The 21,514-nt window shown below is 42.5% G+C and overlaps 1 protein-coding gene across 1 annotated transcript; it reads right to left on the reverse strand.

Annotated features, from left to right (window-relative positions):
- Positions 1–16,014: 16,014 nt before the first annotated feature.
- LOC132213801 (splicing factor U2AF 35 kDa subunit-like) lies at positions 16,015–16,738 on the reverse strand. Its single transcript, XM_059660728.1, has one exon. It carries the CDS (start codon positions 16,720–16,722, stop codon positions 16,015–16,017), a length of 708 nt encoding a protein of 235 aa, XP_059516711.1. The 5' UTR covers positions 16,723–16,738.
- Positions 16,739–21,514: the final 4,776 nt, after the last annotated feature.

Here is a 21,514-nt window from a genome sequence, read left to right on the forward strand (position 1 = left end):
GAGTATAAGAGGAACCAAGAGCACAAGAGGGAAAACTTCTTTGTTTAGGGGATGAAATGTCCCAAATTTCACACCATGGCAGGGGCCATGCACATTCTGGCCATGACCTGTTCCCGGGTATGACTGACAGACAAGTACCTTCCTGACATCACCCCAACTTGACTGAGCATACATCTGTTCTCCTCCTTGTCCCGCCCCTTCCTCCAGCAATCTACAGGGAATAGACCATTGGCTCCCTGGAGAGTGTAAAGCTTTAGTTTCATGGTGAAGCTGCCCAAATGACATGCCTATAATATTTGGGCTTCATTTATTCCTTTCCTATTATTAATAACTTGGTTAATTGCAATGTTATCAAAATGTTTTTCATAAACTAAGTGAAGAGTCAACCAATTGCTGTAAAAGAGTAGTCTATTGGTTCTACCTAAAAGGCAATAATACTTCTTGATTATAAACATTTATTTAATTAAAATTTTGGAACTCATATTGTTAACAGAAGACAGCAAGAACCAGGGAGCCAGTTGCTTTGATGGAAATAAATTTCATACAATCTCATGAAAACCAACAAAAGGAAAAGGAAGGAAAAAGAATACCCCAAGATTTCTAGTGGATTTTCACCTTATAGAAAGAGCTGCTTTTTTTTTCTCTTTTTAGAAAATGTAAACAACACATTTTCATTACCATCAAATTTGTAACAGGTTTTACTGTCCAAAACAATGAAGCAGTGTGAACTATCTCAGAGAGATGACTGATTTACAATTTAAAAAAAAAACTTTTCATTAAGGGGAAATGGGTCTAAATTATCAATAAATCTAAAAACAAAATAGTTTTAACTATTATGTTATTTCAAATATATTACAGACAAATTGGAATTAACAGCCATATCTTTTTGCATGGTTGGTTTAATGAATGAATGAGTCATTTATAATGAGCAGCACTCCTGGGCATTAAAAACAATCTTGTTTAAATTTTTTTAAGGTTACTTTCTTCTTTTATTGGGAAGCATACACAGGTCACATCACAGAGTGGAAAGCAGCCTGATGCCACTTGGCAAGATCCAGGACAATGGTGGGCAGAGCCAGGGATACTCACAAAGGTGAGAGAAAGTTGACCTCACTGGGAATCTAACCGGCAACCCTTTGGTGCACAGGATGTCGCCCATCCAAATGAGCCACTCTGGCCAAGGTGTTTACATTTTTAAAAATTTATTTTCTTAGTAAACAAATCCCCTCCTCATTATCCCTACTATCATCATAAAAAGAGAAAACATGTTGACACTTGATATTTTCTCAGTAGTCCTTTATTTCTAACACCAATAGAATTATCTCTGAATCTTACTTCTAGACCTTAAGTCAACAAAATTGAACAGTATATGAATTTAATTCTATAAAAGTTTCAGTTCTCAGAAAGTAAAGTTCTGAAGAAGTCACCAATAGTCTCTAGCACCTGAAGACCTAGTGTATATACCTATGACGTTCATTCACACGGGTCCACGCGTACTCTGGCTTCTTGGAGCACTTGCTCATGGGATGCTCCTTCTAGGAACCTAGCTACTATACTGAGGGAAGCCCAAAGCACAGGGGATGTCATGGGAGGTGCTCCAGTCTACAAACCCAGATGAGCTGCCAGCTGAGTTCTCGGCAACAGCCAGCATCAACTGCCAGCCCCGTAAATGAGCCATCTCAGATGTGCTGTGCAGACAAGATTTCAGAAGACTTCGACTTCAGATAAAATCTGGCAACACCTTCAAGTGAGACCCTAAGCAAGAACACTCCAGTTGAACCTAGTCAACCCAGAACTGATGGTAAGATAATAAGACATTGTTGTCTTAGCCACTAAGTTTTTGAGTGGTTTGCTCTGCAGAAATAAATTACTGGAAAAGTCCTATGGCTAGACATTTTGGTCTTGATTTCATTGCCTTTGGTTCCCTGCTGCTGGGTCTAAAGTCAGTCTCTGGATCTGCTTGTTTAAATGCAGACAATTTTCTGATTTCTAACTAGTCCCATCTATTTCCCTATCCCACAGTCATCCTTTCCCCACAAGTGAAATCACTGGACATACTCCACAGCTCAGCCTACCTGTATTCTGAAACCAAGTCATCTTTCTGGACCTCTTAAATCTCAACTCCTTGTCTTGATCAACAAATCTACCAGTGGTTCTCAACCTTAACTGCATATTGGAATCACTTAAGAAGTATTAGAAATATATCTGGTTACTAGTTCCCACCTCAGAGATTCTCATCTCATTGGTCTAGATAGAACATGGTTTCTCTGTTGTGGCACTATAAGCCTTTTGGTCCAGAAAACTATGTCATGATGTGCTATCTGCTATATCATAGGATCTTATAAACCCCAGTAAAACCTTTACAGTTTTGACAATCAAAAAAGTTTCCAGATGTTGCCCGATGTCCACTTGGGGGTAAAGTCACCCCCAGTTGAGAACTGCTGGTCTAGGGAATAGCCTGGGCATCAAAATATTTCCAAACTCCAGGGAGGTTCTAACCTGGGGTCAAGATTGAGCTCTAGAGTGTGCTGCTTTTTCGATTTAAATTTGTACATGAATCACATGGGGATCTTGTTGAAATGCAGATTCTGATTCCATAGGTGTGTGCTGGGCCCAAGATTCTGCGTTCCTAACTTGCTTTTGGGTAATGCCAATGGGTTCTTAATCCATTCACTGTGCAGCAAGGAAATAGGCTTTGCAGCTTGCCTAAGGGCTGTACTTACACTTGGTATTTTCACTTGGGTACTCCCAACTACCTTACTCCAATAGCCGTCAGAGAAAAATGGTTATTGGTGATCGTTGAAACAGGATACCTATATTCTCCACAGTAGGCAAATATGCCAGAAAACATGGTAGCGGAGAAATTACTCTGAGTTAATTATTCACTTCTTAGGGAACAGTGTACCACAAACTACATATTGAATTTCACCAGGGTAGAAAGTGCCAGCAGATTAGGGGAAAACTTCCCTACAGTTTGCTGCCTGCAGTTGCCAAGGAAGAAAGCCAAACAATGCCTTGAGCTGCCAGCCTTTTTCAATAATACACTTCACGTTGCCAGTCGGCAGAAAGGCTGTGAGTGGGACCAAGATTTCCCCCTGCTGCTCAAGCCCACCTTCAGCATCCCTCCCGCATTTAAAAGTTCACAGCTTTAACATATGTCACAGGGGTTAAACAAATGAGTTGAGAGAGTAGATTTTCAGTTTGAAGAGGGATTTCAGGAAGTCAATTCTAGCCCCTACAGGACAGAGGTCAATCTACAACTGAGTCAAGACGGACTAGCCTTCTGGAATTTACACAGAATGTGGAAAGGTTACATCTTCCTGTACTCACAATACAGGGATGCAGAGGGTTTGTACAACTCTGTTCTGCGTTGGCTTCTACCCAAGAGAAATGTTCTTGTTTCATTTTGGTGGTATTTATTTGTACCAAAATCACTTCAGAAGTAATTTCTCTTTCACCAATATGTTTCAAGGAACGTGACAATGCTAGTGGCTAAGGGATCTTCTGAGCATACTATTTAAATCATACTGACTCCAAAGAAGAAAAAGGCATCTCGGTGTCTGGGGATCTATAATGAAGTACAAACCTATCTATGGGTCCCCTGGTAGGCTCAATGTGTGACATGCAACACCACTGTACTTGGCACCCAAAAGAGAAGGGGGGAGTATATAATTTTGACTATTGACTGTCCAGAGAAATAATTCTAATTAATTTTAGAGAGTTTTTAAATTTAGAAACTGTAAAGATTTCTCATCTTCTACTTTTCTGCATGTCCCTTAGAGAAAATTCTAAACAAATATAACTACATGGTCATGACTTAATTCTGAATAGATCTGCTCTGAAACTCGTATCTACTTCCTTACTATGGAGAAGGGGATTGACCGTGAGAACAAAATCTCAAGTTCTCTTTACCTCTCTTTTTGGAAATCTTATACCAAATCAGACTCAAGTATTGGCTCTTGGCTGCCTTCCTCTTGACTATACAGAGGTTGGCAAAAGTAGGTTTACAGCTGTGACTATGCAAAACACAGAATTTATTCTTGTATTATTATTTAGTAATTATTGTATTATTTATTTGTATTAGAACTATAAACCTACTTTTGCCCACTCCTGTGTGTGTGTATATGTATATTAGAGGCCCGATGCACAAAATTCGTGCAAGAGTAGGCCTTCCTTCCCCCTACTGCTGGCACTGGCTTCCCTCTGGCACCCAGGGCCCAGGCTTCATCAGAAGGTCATCTGGTCTAATTAGCATATTACACTTTTATTATTATACATATATCCCAGCTCCTCTCAGATAAGCCTCCAGGAACATTTAGCAAGGTCTGGAGACATGATTGCTTGTCAAAACTAGGGAATTGCTATGTCATGGATAGGGACCAGCGATGCGGCTAGATGCCCTGTAACACAAGAAAATTCCCCACAACAAAGAATCATCCGACCCAAAATGTCAGCTGTGCTGCTGTTGAGAAACCCCGTCTTAGATTTTTAGAAGTTCTAAAGGCTGCTAGAGACTGTCAGCCCATCTTACTCACCAAAATTCTACTCTGAGATAGAAGATATAAGAAGAGGACAAGAAAGAAGAACAACTCATATAAGTAATTCCTTTGCTTCTCCATGAGGACAGAGATCTTCTCACTGTTGTTCCTCTCTGTTACCCCGGAGAGGAACAGTGGCTAAGACATAGTAGATACTGAATAGACATCTGTGGGAGGAAGATATCAGCCCCACCCCTCAGCTCAAGGCTGTCCTCATATAGAAAAGCTATAAAATTAGCTGTCTTGTGGTCAGCAGGCTTTCCAGGCAGCGTGGCACAGCACAGTGTTTCCCAGCCTTTAATGTGCATATAAATCACCTGGGCTCTCGTTAAAAATGCATAGGTAAAAAAAAAAAAAAAAAAATGTAGGTTTTGCTTCACTAGTTCCAGGATGAGGCCTGAGAGTCTGCATTTTCCACCGGCTTCTAGGTGAAGCTGACAAGAGTGTCAGTCACATTGAGCTGAAAAAGTAAGCTACCTCTAGACTTGACCCAGGACATCGACCAATTTCTCAGCCTCCCTGTCTTATTGTAGAAAACAAGAAAATAAAATCTCTGCTATGCCCATATAAAATGTTGTGATGACTATGATCCCCAGCGGGGAAAAAAAGACACCTACTAAGAAGGACTCCCAGTGGCTAACTGGGCTCAAATTTTAACAAAAGAGCCTAGCAGCCATTTCTGCACAAGGGCCTCCCACACAAACTGCCCTTCATGGAGAAGCCAGCACTGAACTGCCTGCTTGCACAGTTGTTACCTGAGCCAGCCCTTATAATGGAGTTCCTAGAATCCTATTTCACCCAATAAGACTGGGACTTTCCCCATTCATCGTAGCTGTATAGCTCTGACCAATCAGAGTGGCTCTATTCTGACCAATCAAGGCAGTGCTTTTTGGACCAATCAAACTGCAAAGATTTGGAGTCCTTATATCCATGAGGATAGAGCAGTCAGGCAGGAACCAGGGGAGGGGTCTCCTGGCCATATAAGCCAGCTCCCCTCTGGATAGGAGAGTGTGCTTTCACTTTCCAGGGAGGAGTGAAGATTGCATCTCCCTGGCTGAGCTGAAGCTTGGAAGATGTCTCATCAGAGCAAAGCAGATCAGGCAAGACCATGAGGAGCAGAGCTGTCTACCTGGAGAGGAGTCTGGCCCCAGGGCCACCAGGACCCAAGGCTGCCTCATAGCCACCTCACAGCCCTATTTTCTTAGCCATGCTGTATCCACAGTCATGCTGTGTTACAACTGAGCTGTTTTGCAATGAATTAAGTTTCCTTCTTTACCACACCCAAAATTGGGGATTCCTGTTTGCATTGAACTGGTGCCAGCCACCATCAGTTGACATGACCAGATAAAAAGATTATGTCCTGCTGGGCTTGTGTGGCTCAGTGCTTGAGCATTGACCTATGAACCAGGAGGTCATGATTGGATTCCAGGTCAGGGCACATGCCTGGATTGTGGGCTTGATCCCTAGTAGGAGGCATGCAGGAAACAGCCCATCGATGATTCTCTCATCATCGATGTTTCTATCTCTTTCCCTCTCCCTTCCTCTCTCTGAAATCAATAAAAAACATATTTTTTAAAAAAGAGATTATGTCCTGACATAATCTAGAAACTTCATAAGGAACATTAGAAATCATACAAACCAAACTCTTCAATATTTAAGTGAGGAAACAGGCCTAAAGACCTTAACTTGCCCAAGGTCACACTGGTGATTAGCTGTACAGTTTGAACTAGATCCTCCCCAACTCCAGCTCCTGCCATCCTCCCCTCCCCCCCTCCTCTGCTTGCCTGGTGCCTAGCACTGCAGGTCTGGCTGCTGTTTCGTTGTCTCTGCTTTTGTTGCATAATACCTTGGCCAAAAAATGAGCCAATTGCTCCTTCAAGTTCACCTGCTACTCCATCCATGTCCAATTGTCACATCCAGTAAGATTATTTGGCTGTTGCCATGTTTCTGAAATCAGTCGTTACATTCTACTATTCCATTTTTTGTGTATCACGATGTCCTTATGCTGGGTTTGCTCCCCTGATGTCTGAGAGAAGCACAAACTAAATTAACCACAGGCAAAAAGAACAGTGAGCCTGGTGCCAATCAACAGAGCAGGCACCAAGCTGGGATTAAACCCCACATTTAAATTCCCTGCGCATGCTCCAAACCTCTTCAGAGGGAACACGGCCCTTCACTGTTTATACCAAACCCTCATTAGTCCCACAGCCTGTTGTCTTAATACTAAAAACTTGTTCGTCAATAGCAATTTAGGTGAAGGGAAATTACATTTAAAGAGAAATGTTCTATCATTTATAGGTTCGCTTTAAGAATCCTCTTCTCCAATTCTCTCAAAGTAATCTTGGGTCTGCTTTTCTTCTTCTGCAAAGCAGATAATAGCCTTCTGAGAACCCAGGTTGTATTCCTGTCCAGTGTCTTTTGCCTCCCAGTTGAAGCATTCCTCAGAGTCTCGTGGATTTTAAGTGCCATCTAGTGGTCAATCTTCAAATATTAAAAATAATGCTATGAAGTTTAACAAGCAGCATTGGGTCCCCGGGTGATGGGATAATCTCTTTAACTAAGAATCACCAGATGTGCCTTATGTGAGTTACCAATATTCAAACATTTTAAATACTTTTTTTCAAATATTATGCATATAGGTTTAAGCATCCTTTTTAAAAACTGTCTTGTAACTTCTCAATTAAAAAGCAAGATCCTTATAATTATAGCTTGTCTATTAGACACTAGAGACAAACTGGAGCATTCTTCCTAAATTTTTAATTTGAAAGATGGGTTTTTAAACCATAAGAGGAGCTTAGCCCTTCAGGGTATCTTTCATCAGTGTGTTCTATTTGCTTTGACAACTCCACCCACTTCTTTCATTACAGAGAAGAGAAACAACTCAAGATTTTATCCTACAGAGAGATAAAAAAGTCTTTCCTCGCTTCCTTTTCCTTGGAAAAGGGAGAGACTGGAATGATGGCAACTCCCTTCCCTTCCTCCACCCACATAAGCCCTCATAACTGCCCCTTTCTAGGTTTGGATTCTCCTGACCCACCGCCCGTGGGAGAGTGAATCCGGCCGCGTGCTATAGTACTTTGGGCTCCACTGTCCATATTCTGTCCAATGGCATGCAAGCCAGGGTGGGCAGAAGTTAAGAAATGTGTGTACAGACTTCTCACCAGATCATGACAGAGCTGGAGTTATGATTTTGATTTCCAACTCCTGGTCTGACGCTTCTTCAAGATCAAAGGGAGTTGTAACAGAGTGCACTTATAAAAGTAGACCCAAGGTACTCAGAGAAAATATATATAAATTAAATATACAGCCAGAGAGATATGAAAACAGATGTCCCTTTTACAAGACAAATGGAGAGTTCAGAAGGAATTTTCATTTAAAAAGTTAGATAGCCTTGAACAGCAACTACTATTAAATGCTAGCTCACTATAATTTACTTCACTTTATTTTTTAATAACATTTGGTTCTTCTGAATAAAAATTTTAACTATAGAAAATATAGAAAGTAGCACAAAGTAAAATATCAGTTATCTCTCATACATTCTGTAAACACACCCCTATTAAAGTATTTTTTTCTATGTATGTCTAGATATGAAGATTTAGATCATATATATATACTAGAGGCCTGGTGCATAAAATTCATGCACAGGTAGGGCCCCTAGGCCTGGCCAGCAATCAGGGCTGAACTGTGGGGTGACCGGTGGGGCAATCAGGCCCCCCCCCCGCCCCCGCCAGCCTTGGCTAGCCTGGCCCCACCCACTCACTGGCCCCATCCCCTACCACCACCAGCACCAGCAAGCTGGGGGCAGCTCCTGCATTGAGCATCTGCCTCCTGGTGGTCAGTGCACATCATAGCGACTGGTTGTTCCACCGGTAGTTCCGCCCTTTGGTCGATTTGCATATTAGGGTTTTATATAGATAGATGACTCCTCGAACTTGCCTTGCTGGGTCAGAGGATATGAATGTGTTGAAGTTTCAGGGTATATACCAACAAACTGATCAAAGGAGTGTAATTATCAATGAACTCTCAACTGCACCTTGTATGAGTATAAGGATGTCATTTTCTTTGATATTTTCTGCCAACCCACCCTCCCCTCTCCCCTCATCAGGATATCTCCTTGAGCATACAGTAGGCCAATTAAAAAGCTCAATCATCTGTTAATTTCACAGTGAACACTTGTGGGCCTTCTGACCTTGAAAGTTTTAGAATTAGCCCAGGGTCTCTCACAAGGTGCATATAGGGCAGTCACAGTGAATCCCCTGGCATCTCAGGAATCCCCTGGCATTCTGACTTTTTTTGTATAAATGTGTGTAAAATTCTGTCTAAACTTTGCAGTCACTTTTTTTTTCACGTAGTGCTACCCTACATACATGCAAGTCTGATAAGTAGCCAATATTAAAATTATGTTCTCTCTCTTCCATGTTGGCACAAAGGGTCTTTTGTTTGTGATACTGTTTATTGCTTTAACAACCTCATGAGAATACCTATGTTCCACACACCAGAGTCTCTGTGGGCATGGTGACAAGTAGTAATGACAGAAGCCGACAATGTAATATGGAGACATTCCACCTGATTTCACTTGATAGAATATTTTACAACGGACACATTTTAAGAGCTACCATCAGGTTTCCCTGACTTCTTATACGTTATTATTTTCTGGATAACAGGTGGTATTCCCCTATTCAAAAAAAAAAACAAACAAAAAATCTTGAAATATTTTTAAGTATGTACCAAAACCATTCCTCAAATTGATAAATTCTCTTCCAAATTTAAAGAAAAAAAAACATCTTCTTGTTAAAGTTTGCTTTTTCATCTCTGTTTAAGTTCCCTTCAGTAACCAGGGGAAGCTCATCAGTTTTGCCTACAGCGGAAGTCAGGGACTTCAGATGAAAACCCCCAAGTTTTCTCCTCTCCGAAACTGTCAGAGGAGGTTTTCAACTCTGAACTCTAACAAAATAACAGGATTGGTTGAGAATGACTAAATCCACATTTTAATTAGGTTTAACGCTATGGACTTGCCAATATTTGACCATTGTTTATTTAGGAAAAAAGTGGCCATTCACATGTCAAGAGCTAATGGAATAATTTATAATTTATAATAATTTATAATTACCAAATCCTAAGTAGTAGTTCACTGGAAGCAAACATCCTGAGGTGTCACTGCAGTGGATTGCCGTGTTTGCTACCAGCCCCTCGTTGATGTGCCGCTGACCGCCAAGCAGGGAGGGGCTGGAGGAATGTTGTCTATGGGACTGTGGTCCCAGCCCTCTTTTTCTGGAATCATCTCTGTGGGGGCTAAAAATTTTAATACTTTTCCTCCCACCTCCTAAGTTCTTTTTGCTGGGCTAATAATCAAATTAACAAAGGCAGGTTAACAGGAGAAAATCCGATTTTAACACATGTGCACGGGGAATTCACAGAAGCATGAAAATTCCAAAGGCAGTGAGGTACCATTGGGTCTATAAGACATTTTGGACAAAGGAGAAAAAGATGGGGGCAGAATATTAGATTTCAGAAGTGAAAATGGGCCATGTAAAGGTAGGTGAGGAAAAGGGGAATATACAGAGTGGGTCATAAGTAGATTTACAGTCCTGAGTACACGAAACACTGCGTTTATTCTTGTATCACTACTTATTAATTATTATATTATTTCCAGAAGAGTAACTATAAACCTAATTTTGCCTCACCCTGTACACATCAGGCAAATTCTTTCTAGGTGACTCAAAAACAGTGGCACACAAAGGTATCTAGCTAAGAGGCCCTGCCGGAAACCCTCTTATTTACCATACTTAATTCCAATTAGGCTAAGGCAGCGTCCTAAGATCTCCTTCCTGAAGCAGTTTTCTCTGTCTCCATCTCTCAGGCAGGAAACGTGGGAGGGTCAAAGGTTCTTTCTGAGCCTTGTTTCTTAATAAACAGCTGAAAATCAGTATCCCTCAGGGCAGCAACACTTTGTTTCCGGTCTTCTCATTCGATTCTGCAGATTCCAATTCACGGCCCAGGCTGGTCTGGGCTATTGTCATCAGGTTGGTCATTTCCTACTAGAACAGGTGGTTAAGTGGAGGCAAGGACAAGGGAAGGATTCCATCATTCACATGGGAAAGGAAAACGACTGAGCTGGACACTTCCCCGGACAGAGCAAGAGGCAACACCTTGACCCATCTATGCTCCACCTGCCATCCTCACTTCCTGTGCTGGTTGGCAAATGACTAGGTAGGGATCCAAAAAAGTCATAAGACATGAGAGGAGTCCATCTAAAGAAAACTTTCGCTTTTCCTTTTCACCGCATAGAATGGAAAGAAGACTCCCTCTGGGCCCCAAGCTGAGATGCAGAGGCCTGTAGGAAGGGGAGATGCATCTCATAATGAGGCAGTGTTTGAAGTAGACTTGCTAATTAAGTCTTGACCCTCCTGTGCCTGAATGAGCTAAAGGGGATAAGAATCAGTGAAAGGTGGCAGGACAAAAGGGGACATCACATCAGGAAAAACCTGCAATCCCACCCTTTGTCATGCCCAAGATATGTCTTTTCCATTGGGTCAGAGCGGGCGTATCTGCAAGGTAGGTGGGCCTGAGCGGCCTTATTATTATTCAAGTAGGATCTAGAAACTGTGGAGAAATGGCTGGGAAGCAAGAAGAGAGAAGTGGTGTGGAAAAGCAGAAGCCAGAATCACAGCTCCTATGGAGGCCACCTGTGCACTTTGGAGGCCGTCTTGCAAAGGCCTCAGAAAAACCCAAACATAGATGGATCCCAAGATAAACAGCCCCTTATGCTTACACACAGAGAGATCAGCCATCCAACATAGTTGGCTAGGAAAGCTGCAGTGTGTAAGAGAGGATTGCAATGGTGCAAGTAGCAAGGCCTCCGCCTTTTTACTCTGTTCCCTACCCACTGCCCCAACTCAGAGTAGCCAGAAGTGTAGGAGCTAACCACCCCACCTTCCCAGTACTAATCCGTCCAGCTATAGGCCAGGCCTCTCTTGGGAATAAGGTAGAAGATGAGGCTTGAGTTGGACTGGATTGAGCTTTAACACCTACATGTGCCCAAGAGGTAGTTAAGAGACAAGAAGGAAAAATGCAACAGAGCGTGATTAAAAGCAATGGAGGGAGAAAACATTTTCATGCTCCTATGTCACCAGATTCAGACTGTTCAATAAGCCAGTCACACTAGTATCTGGACTGATGAACTCATTGAAATTTCTGGGTCTCCGTGGTTTCATTTGCTCAAAGTTCAGTTTTGACAGTATAATTGAGTTCTAAGACAAAGAATCACCAGTAACAATTATAAAGGAGATGAAGATAAACTTCATTTGGAAAAAAAAACAAAACTGCATCAAATTAAACTAAATAGAATTTGTAGTTTTGTCTCAGCTCATGCCTGTCACGCACAATGCCCAGGGAGCAGAAATAATCAAATCCAAATAGCATTATCAACAGAAGTGGGTGGGGGGAAGGGGGGGGTGAATTTGGTTTATTTAATTGGTGGGGTATAGAAAAAAGAATAAAGCTAATTGGACCTTGTATTCAAAAAATATCTAGTTGGTTAAATGATTTTTCACACTTCAGTTCTCTCAAAAATTCTGATGTATAAGTCACAGGTCACAGTAATACATTTATTCTAACATGGCTGCCTTTCAGAATTTGATGTCCTAAAGTTGAAGACATTGAAGTCAGATATAATGAGGCTACTTCACACAATGCTTTTCCAAGGTTAAAAGAGGTGTTAACTACTTTACAAATCTTCACCATAGTCCAGCCCCACCACAAGGTAAAAATCAAATGGACATTATTTACTCATTATTAGAGAGATGTCTTTTGTTAGAATCATTAAACCCAAATATTATTTTCTCCAGGTCATTAAATTGGAAATTTTCTTATGAATGTTAATAGTATACTTAGCTTCCTGCGAGACCTTGTAACTATATTAGTTCTTTTACTTTCTTTGCCTTGAGCATTTAGGATCTTGGAGTTAATATCCCTGGAAATTTACGAAGCTTGTCTAAAGAGATGGCCACAGTGATTTAACTTATATGTTAAATAGCAACTAGATTATGGGTAATTCCTCATCCGTCCAGAACTTCTTGAACTTCAAATTGTCACACTTACCGATTTTCTTAAGACAAATCTCTGCTCTTCAGACACTTGAGACAAGTATGTTTCTTCAAAGCAGTTTTAAAGTTCAAATATAGCACATTTCTAACCATCTGCTTCTACAAACCTTTAATGGATACTTGAAACATTAGCCAGTTTTCAGTCTCCTGTAGCTGAAAGCAATGTCTGCATGTCCTTGCCATGAGAAACACGTATAGCTTCTATCTATTCAGCAATATCTAAGTAATGGAGAGTTGAGACAGGCATGGTATTGACAGACTATACTGTTTATGGCATAAAAATTATTATTTTCACTTCTTCAAGGTTATGATTCTTTTTCATTTCATCAGAGTTATCATTGCATTTCATAATTTGCTAATTCTCTATTTCACTTTCAAGGATCAGAAAGCGCTTGTGTGACTACCCTTTGAGTATGACTAGCTCTCCAATGCTGTTACGTACAGTACAAACCCGACAATTTCAATTCTTGCCAGCACTCTGCCTAGACTCTGCACTGATTTTGCCATTCATTATGCAAATCTCAAATTAATAAGATGGTGTTTTTCTCTGAATGATATATAATTATAGTCTTTCACTAATCTAATTCAATTCAAATTGGTTTCTCCTATAGTAAGTACAAAATAGCTCAGTTTTACTCTCCATGACAAAGCGAGATCCAATCTCTCTTCCTTGTAAGATTAGGCTGACAGGAGCATACTTGGATGGCCTGAGGTTGCAGGGTGAGAAACAGGGCTGTATTTGAGGCAAATTATGTAAAAGCCAAGCAAGGAGTCTTAGGGATCAATGTGAAAAGGCCTGGTGGAGAGCTAAAAGCATCAGGAACACCAAACAAGAATAAGAACGTACCCAGGGGGTTGTTGGAGGCTGAGCCTAGATAAATCTCCAAGTACTGGCCAGCACTTATAGGTCCTTTTTTACATAGGACCATGGCATTAATAGAACATTTAGAGGCCTCACCAAAACATGTTCACATTCTTTTTTAAAGATGAGGCTCAAAAGTACAAGGTAAATCTTGGCCTCGATTTTCTGGAGATTACTCTAACCTTAATATCTTTGGAGTTAACTTTTCTCATTTTGGAAGTTTCTCTGCTATTATAGACTGAATTTTGTCCCCTCGCTCCCCTCCAAAACAATCCATATATTCAAGCCCTAACACCTAATGTGACTGTATTTGGAGAGAGGGTCTTTAAAAAGATAATTGGGGTTAAGTAAGGTCATAAAGGTGAGGCCTTAATTCAATATGACTGGGGTCCTCATAAGAAGAGGAAGAGACACTGGGAATATATGCAAAAAGTGCTGGGGTCCTGCCCCAGCAGGTCCAGGGGTTCCCAAAGGTGTGGACAGAGTTGGCGAAGAATGAATGACACGGAGACAGTGTTCAGTTTGTCAGTGTAGCAAGGTTCTTCTTTTATTGTCCTGTTACATCTGTATTTATACCATTTGATCCTATAAGCATGCCTCTATAATCACATCATGGTATGTTTTGGGTAACCTTCTACAGTTCCTTGTTTCATTACCATAGTTTCTTATCTGACCTTTACCAAAAATCCTGTCTCTAGTTCTGTTGAGTTTAATCCTGTCTAGGTTAATCTCTGTGTTCCATTATAAGGGCTATTCCAAGATAAGCTACATGGAAGTGACTGAAGGAGATTATCCTACCCAGAGAAAAGGTTATGTCCCAGCCTCGCTGCTTGCCTTCCCTGGGACTGCCCTGTGCCAGTGGATCTCCAGGGGTATAGGCTTTGGTGCTTTCCCTGGTGGGCAGACACCTGGGGATGTGGGCCCAACAAGTCCCAAGTTTATTGCCAACAGTCTTAGTCCAAGTTCTTCATAAGTAGTAGATGATATTTCTGTAACACTAGGGGGTTTCACCGATTTATTCTCTTCCTTAGTCCTGTTAATCCCTAACTCCAGGGGAAAATCCTCACCTGGGGAAACAACCCTTCTCTGGGAGGTGGTCCTGTTTAAAACACATAGCGATAAGAGGGGGAGCAAACGTATGCCATATATGCCAGGTCCCTTGAAACATAAGCTGTGCAGATGTTTCTTCCCTGCAGCAACTGTGTCAAGCAGCAAGGCCTGACTGGCTTCCGGAAAATTCCCCCAGTTTTATTTTTTAAATGACAGCACATGTAAATCAGCAGCCACCTCTGGGATTGGGTTGTTTAAGACTCCGAAGACCTGTTTGTGACTTTGCCAACAGGTCAGTCCAAGGCTTAACACTATGTCGGCTCCCCACAAAAAAGAGAAAAGACCATGTGAGAACACAGTGAGAAGGCAATCACCTGCAAGCAAAAAAGAGAGGCCTCAGAAGAAACCAAATCTACCAACACCTTGATGTTGGACTTCCGTCCTCCAGAACCTGGAGAAAGTAAAATTCTGTTGTTTAAGCCTTTTGTTATGAGATGCCTCAGAGATATTGCTCATTAGGTTCCAGACCACCGCAATAAAGCAAGTATCACATTCAAGTGAGCCATAATCTTTTTGTTGGCAGAGGGTCTTGCCTTCAATTTGTGAAATGCAAATCATCTGTTAAATACAATAAAGCAATGTGAAATATAACGAGGTAAGCCCGTAATTTGTTATGGTAGCCCTAAAAACTAAGACATCTGGTGTATCATAGATATATCAATTTCATAGATCCTAATAAAAACATGCAAGTATTATTATTTACCATTGTGGCATCTAATTTAACAAATGTTAGTCCATTTGCGAGAGACTAGAGTTCCTGTAAGGGTTTTTTATTGTATAGCAAAGAGTATCATAATTATTTTTATTGTTTCTACATTCTGTGTAACCACTTGTACTGCTGTAAGATTTAGTATGCAAACTAATGAGTAGGTGATTTTCACCACTTCACCACTGGGGTTTAGCCTAGCTCCTCGAGCTTCCATTCTTGAGCCATAGCTATTCTTTTTGTATCTTTTTTTTTTTTTTTTAGTTTTACTGTCATTTTCTTCTACTCTCTCATTCATTAACTCATTCTACTGGTATTTATTGAGCACCTATTAATGTTCCAGGCACTGTATTAGATACTAGGTATAGATACTTTCCTACCTACATGGAATATATAGCCCAGTGGGCGGTACAGAAGAGGAGAACTAACATAAATATATAACTTACTAATGTGCTGTGAAGGAAATGCATAAGGTGCAGTGAAAGAGAGTAATGAGAGGTGTGGGGTGTTAGGCAAATGGTTTCTAGTGCTTGGCATGACCAACGCCATCTAAAGAAGCAAGTTGTTCTCAGTTGTTGGGGTCCAACGACTTTTTTATTTTTTAAATGATTTTTTTTTTAATTCCCATTATGAACTGGTTTGCTCAAGCAACTACAACACTTGCTAGCAGACATACGGTGAAAATGGCCTGGCTCAGAATCGCACAGATCTCTCACTATCTCTTGACCGCTTCCTGTCATGCTCCCATCCCCCAGCGCCACGACCACGGTCTCTAGGCCGACAGCGACGCTTCCGGGACCAGGACCGGGACCCGGACCTCGATCGGTGCTTCTTGCGCCGGCGCCCATACAGCTCCCGCCGCAGCTCTCTGGAAATGGGCTTCAGATGCATGAAGTTGCAGAAGCCGCCTCGTGTACACTCTCCCATTTCATATTGGCGGCAACAGGCTTCCCGGAAGTCTGTCACGGGGGAAAGCTCAGCGTAGATGGGCTGCCCGTTGAACCAGCGGTTGTTCAAATCAATCACAGCTTTCTCCGCATCTTCTTCACGGCGAAACTTCACATACACGTTTCCAACGAGGTGATCTCCGAGGTTATCGCAGACATTCATCTCCTCCACCTCGCCGTACTTCTCCATTTCTGTGAAAACCTCCTCAAAAAACTCATCATAGTGTTCCTGCATCTCGACATCGCTCATAGCACAGCGCAAACCATCAGCAGACTGGGAAGAGTTTTGAGGGTTAAGATAAACGTTCAAGAGGGCAATGGTCTGGCTAAAGGTGGGTTTATTGTGCAACCGAGAGCATCTGTCTCCATGACGACATGCTCCAATTTTGAAATAAAATGAACAGTTGACTTTGTCCTTCTCGGTGCCGAAGATGGAGGCCAAATACTCCGCCATTTCCCACCGGCCAGCAGCGCCAGTTGTTGGGGTCCTGCCCCAGCAGGTCCAGGGGTTCCCAAAGGTGTGGACAGAATCCACAAAGAAGAAATGATATGGAGACAGCGTTCAGTTGATCAGCAGCCTAGCCAGGTTCTCTAGTCAGGGTCTCCAGCCAGGTTCTGGTTCTGTTCTTTATTCTCCTGTTACATCTGTATTTATACCAGTTGGTTTTAATCCTATCCATTCTATTCCAAAGGTTAGGGCGTTTGTTAGCTTAAGCATGATTGTTCATAGTTAAAGTGATTAACTACCCGCCTGGCACTTAGTTAAGGGGCTTTACTGATTTATTCCCTTCCTTATTCCTGTTAATCCCTAACTCCAGGGAAAAATCCCCACCTGGGGAAACAGCCTTTCTCAGAGAGGTGACCTTGGTTTAAAACACATAGCGCTAAGTAGGGGAGAAAACATATTAAGAACAGTATGCCATATACACCAGGTCCTTTGAAACATATGCTGTGCAGATGTTTCTTCCCTGCAGCGACTGTGTCAAGCAGCAAGGATGGACCGGCTTCTGGCACTCAGTGACTTCCAGTTCACCCTGGAAGGGGCATGCAAGAGGCAGCCAATCAGTGATTGTCTCTCATTGTCTCCAATTTTCCTCTCCCTTCCTCTCTCTGAAATCAATGCATACCCTCTACTGGGAATCAATCAACAACCCAGGACTTCCTGGGAATTGAACCATGACCTCCTGGTTCATGGGTTGATGCTCAACCACTGAGCCACACCAGCTGGGCAATAAAACATATTTTTGAAAAAAAGACTCTGATGTGGATAAGAAAAAAGAATAATTTACTGATGTTGAGATGGATCTGTCAGCTAATATAGGCCACATTGGGAAGTTTCTATCCTTCAAATATCAAAATGTTTTTAGCAGCAAAGTAATCTGATCCAAGTTAATTTTTTAAAATAGGTATTTAAAAGTCTTGAGAAGATTGTCAAGGGGCAAGAGATGAGATTGAGAGACCCAAAACAAGGCTCTATCATTGTCTAAGCCAAAGGCCATTGTGGATGAAATGAGTGTAGAGAAATGGAATGGGATGAAAGGAAACTGGCATGTCCAAAAAACCGTGGGTCATTTACTTAACAATGTGTACATCTTGCTGGTCTGATGGGAGTCCTATGGCATATGGGTAGCTGCCGGACCTTGTGTTTTGGCAATAGTCAGGCATGCCCAGAGGTTCTAGGATTCAGGTGGCTAAAATAAAGGCCCCAAAGTAATGCAGAAAGAGACACATACAAGGTAGAGGAAATGGCAGCATCCTGGCGCACACATTTAAGAAGAAATTCTAACTGACAATGAGTTTAGCACGTGAATACTGACACACCAATAAGAAAAAATCTGTTTGTCTCCATGAACACAGGCAAAAAATAATAACGACCTGTGTTTCCAGAGAAGCCAGGCTTCTTAGGTATTTATCAGGCTTAGGCAGGAGAATGCCTTTCCTTTATCTGGACTTTCGGAATGCTGCCGGGGATGAGAGTTTTAAATGTGAAGGGATATGCAACTTCTGTTTGATCTCCGACTTTGATTTTGAAAAGTCAAAATGCTAGGGTTCCTTTTCCACATCGAAATGCCGCACCCCATGAGGTGTATCTGAGCATCAAAGGGTCTGAGAAAAGAAGGTGAGGATCATCCAAACGGAAGGGGTCCGTGAAGACACTCACGTCAGAGGGTTCAGTGTGCGGGTCTGCCAGCTTAGCTGCCTCTGATGAATTTTTTGAGAAAAGAATCCAGCCCTCCAGCCTATTTCAGAAACCCGTGGGTAAGAGGCTCGTTAGCGCTGCGCTATGTTTCTGGTGTGTTTTAAATAAGCCAGGATTCTACGTGCTGTGTACGCAGCGCTTTCAAAAACACAGAGAAGATTTGTGTCTGCCTTAAAAGGCTAAGGTACAGGTCATTTGTCAGAAGACCTGCTTCCTAGAGAAAGGATGCGTGCAAATGGCATGAAGGGGAGTGAGGTTGGAGGGCTTTACCCAAGCCAGGCAGCACATTATCTGACATAGAAGCTATTCCATTCCCAGCAGTAGGTATAACAACAGGAAAAGGAGCCCAACATGTAATTACTGGGGAAAAAGGAAAGAAGAATAATCATAATTTCTGGGGGGGAAAAAAGCAGGCTTTTGGTAGAAATTCTGGATGATTCTACTAGACTTCCTCACTTAAATCCTATTACTTAAAGAAATACCCTGGCGCCTGGCCTGTGGAGCTCAAGGGTTGAGCAGCAACCCATGAACCAGGAGGTCGCTGGTTGGGACACATGCCCAGGTGGCAGGCTCAATCCCTCAGCTCTCCAGTGGGGGAGGGAGGTGCGGGAGAGGACCAAGTGTTGTTTCTCATGGATTGTTTTTCTCTCTCTATCCCTTTCTCTTCCTCTCTCTCTAAAATCAATAAAAATATTGTTTTTAAAGAAGGAAATACTCTGGCAGTTTTTACTAAAGCTTTAGAAGATATGCAAAGGCACCAGTGTGTGAACATGGGAAGATTCTGCTACAAACAATATTTGTGTTGTTTTGTTACCTAGCCTCTCCGCTGCAAGGACCTCGGTTGTTTTGCAAGAACCTTTGTTGAACTGTTTTGGGAACAGACTGACCTGCCAGCTACAATTAACAACCACAAATGGTTGTAAACCACGTACAGTCTTCTCTGCAGGTTCCAAACTCCAAGCATAAAGAAAAGACAACCCCTTCGCCTTCATTGGCAAAGGCAGTGCTGTGGACGAGGCACTTTTACCCAGGAACCAGACCATCTTGTCTTGCCTTGCCGGTGGGATGACTGGCAGGGTGTTGACCCTCTCGGAGCCACACCTTCCATTTCTACAAAGGGAAGGAGTTGGAATAAATGACCTCTAACCTCACTGCTTTCTGTTCTAATGTGGAGCCTCTGAGTCACAGTAATGGACTGGAAGCTTCACGCTGAGAAGCCAAAGATCATAGAAAGCGCCGCTGAGGAAGGTCAGGGGAGACATGGGCAGATTTGGAGGCTCTGTCGGTGTCTCCGTGGATGGGAGCGCCACCTGCGGAGGCTCCCGGTTGCAATGCTGAGCTTCCACCTGCAGACCTAACTTTTTACACCCTCGGAGCTCCAGCCAACGCGAAGGGAGCCTGTGTGCGCACATCAAAGCTGGAGCAACGTGCTGCAGAAACCCCAGCCTGGAGCCAAAAGCAAAATCGTGGCTTTCATTTGAAACCTGCCTTCTGAGCAGACTAAATTTGTGTTTAGGAGGAATACAATGTCCCGGTTTTATCACCTGCCTGAAAATACTTACATTTCACCTCCTAGGCAAAAATAGAATTAGAAAGCATGATTTTAGTGAATTAACGCTCTCAAAAGAATGGACTCAAAGGACAAAAGAGTTTCTCTTGGTCTCCCAGTGTTTCTGGTTCACGGTGTGGCTTGTCTCGTTTTGTTGGTGGTGGCAAACAGGCTCTTCCAGGGGATCCCTAGGAAAGAATCCTGAGGACCCATCCAGGGGAGATTTGTTCGGGAAGTCTGCCCCTCCCCTGGGTTTCCAGCGTCCCATCTACCTCCATCCCGCCATGGGAACTGTCCAGCCATGCCTTCAGCAGGGCCAGAATGAAAGCCAATGTCCAGAGCGTTGGCTTCATAGCCCTTTGGAGCCCGGGTGGCCTTCTGCGGGCCCCAGGCAGCCACCAGGCCTGCATGGTCATGTGTTGCCAGGCGAGAGAAAACGTGCAAACGCATGGGGCAGGTGCAGGTGAGTGAGAGAGAGAGACCTCTTTGCCTCTTGTATTGTAACCAGGAGTTTTTTCAAAATAACCAAGCATCTTCCCAAGTTTTTGTGGGCTTGCATTGGGTCCACCCCCCGAGCCAATGACCTTTCCCCAGGTTAGACTGACAGTGTTTTATGCTGAAGTACCTCCCCCTGCACCATTTTTACTTTATTACCCATGTGCTAATCTCCTCCCTGCCACCCCCCCCCCCACACACACACACACACAATCCTTTACCAGAGCGGGGAGGGGAGGGGGAACAGGGAGGGATATTAATCCCCTTGGAGAGACCCTGGGTGCAATTCCTTGGGTGTGAAGCAAACAGGCTGGGTGTCCCCAGCTGCCCATGCTTAACAATTTCTGACTTCCCTTGCTTTCTTCCTTTTAATAACTAGCTGACCACAGTAACAAGTTCATGATAATAATCTGGAATGCAATGCAACAGAAGAGGGTGCAGAACAGTTTTTAAATCATTGTTGTGTTTGTTTTCACCAAGTGGCATTTACAGAATTAGTAACATCCCCGCCCAGAGCTTTGCAAACCTCAGTGAAGAAATCATTTCAATTGCCTTTTCCGTTTTTGATAAAAATTAATTTGATGATGAGCCAGATATCATCAGCATGTGAGATGCTCAGTATATAGAATATAATATGAGAAGCCAAAGCAGAAAATTAATAGCTTTTCAGAGTTTTCTGGGGTAGGATGCAATGTTTCAACAGATAATGGGAAATAAAGAACATATGTCATGGGATAAGGTTATGCTAAAAGGTGTTTCTAGTTTATCTGAATATCTAAAAGAGGCTATTTTCTATCCACTGCCTTTTAAATGCACCGAATGGCTTCCTTTGAGTGCAGGAACAATAATAACTACCATTTGAAAGGTTAAAGTCCGTGGTGGGGGGTGGGGGGATTGAGGAAGGCTAAATAGCTATATTAGGCAGTGAACAAAGAAAAGTTGAATTTATTTAAGGAAAATGGGATGAGAGATGGGGATATCCAAAAGGAAGGGCTACACAGC

Source organism: Myotis daubentonii, chromosome 12, assembly GCF_963259705.1.
Source record: "Myotis daubentonii chromosome 12, mMyoDau2.1, whole genome shotgun sequence".
NCBI classification, from domain to species: Eukaryota; Metazoa; Chordata; class Mammalia; order Chiroptera; family Vespertilionidae; genus Myotis; species Myotis daubentonii.

Excerpts from the sequence above, each read along its gene's own strand:
- LOC132213801 (XM_059660728.1), bottom strand. The coding sequence starts at position 16,722 with ATGGCGGAGTATTTGGCCTCCATCTTCGGCACCGAGAAGGACAAAGTC.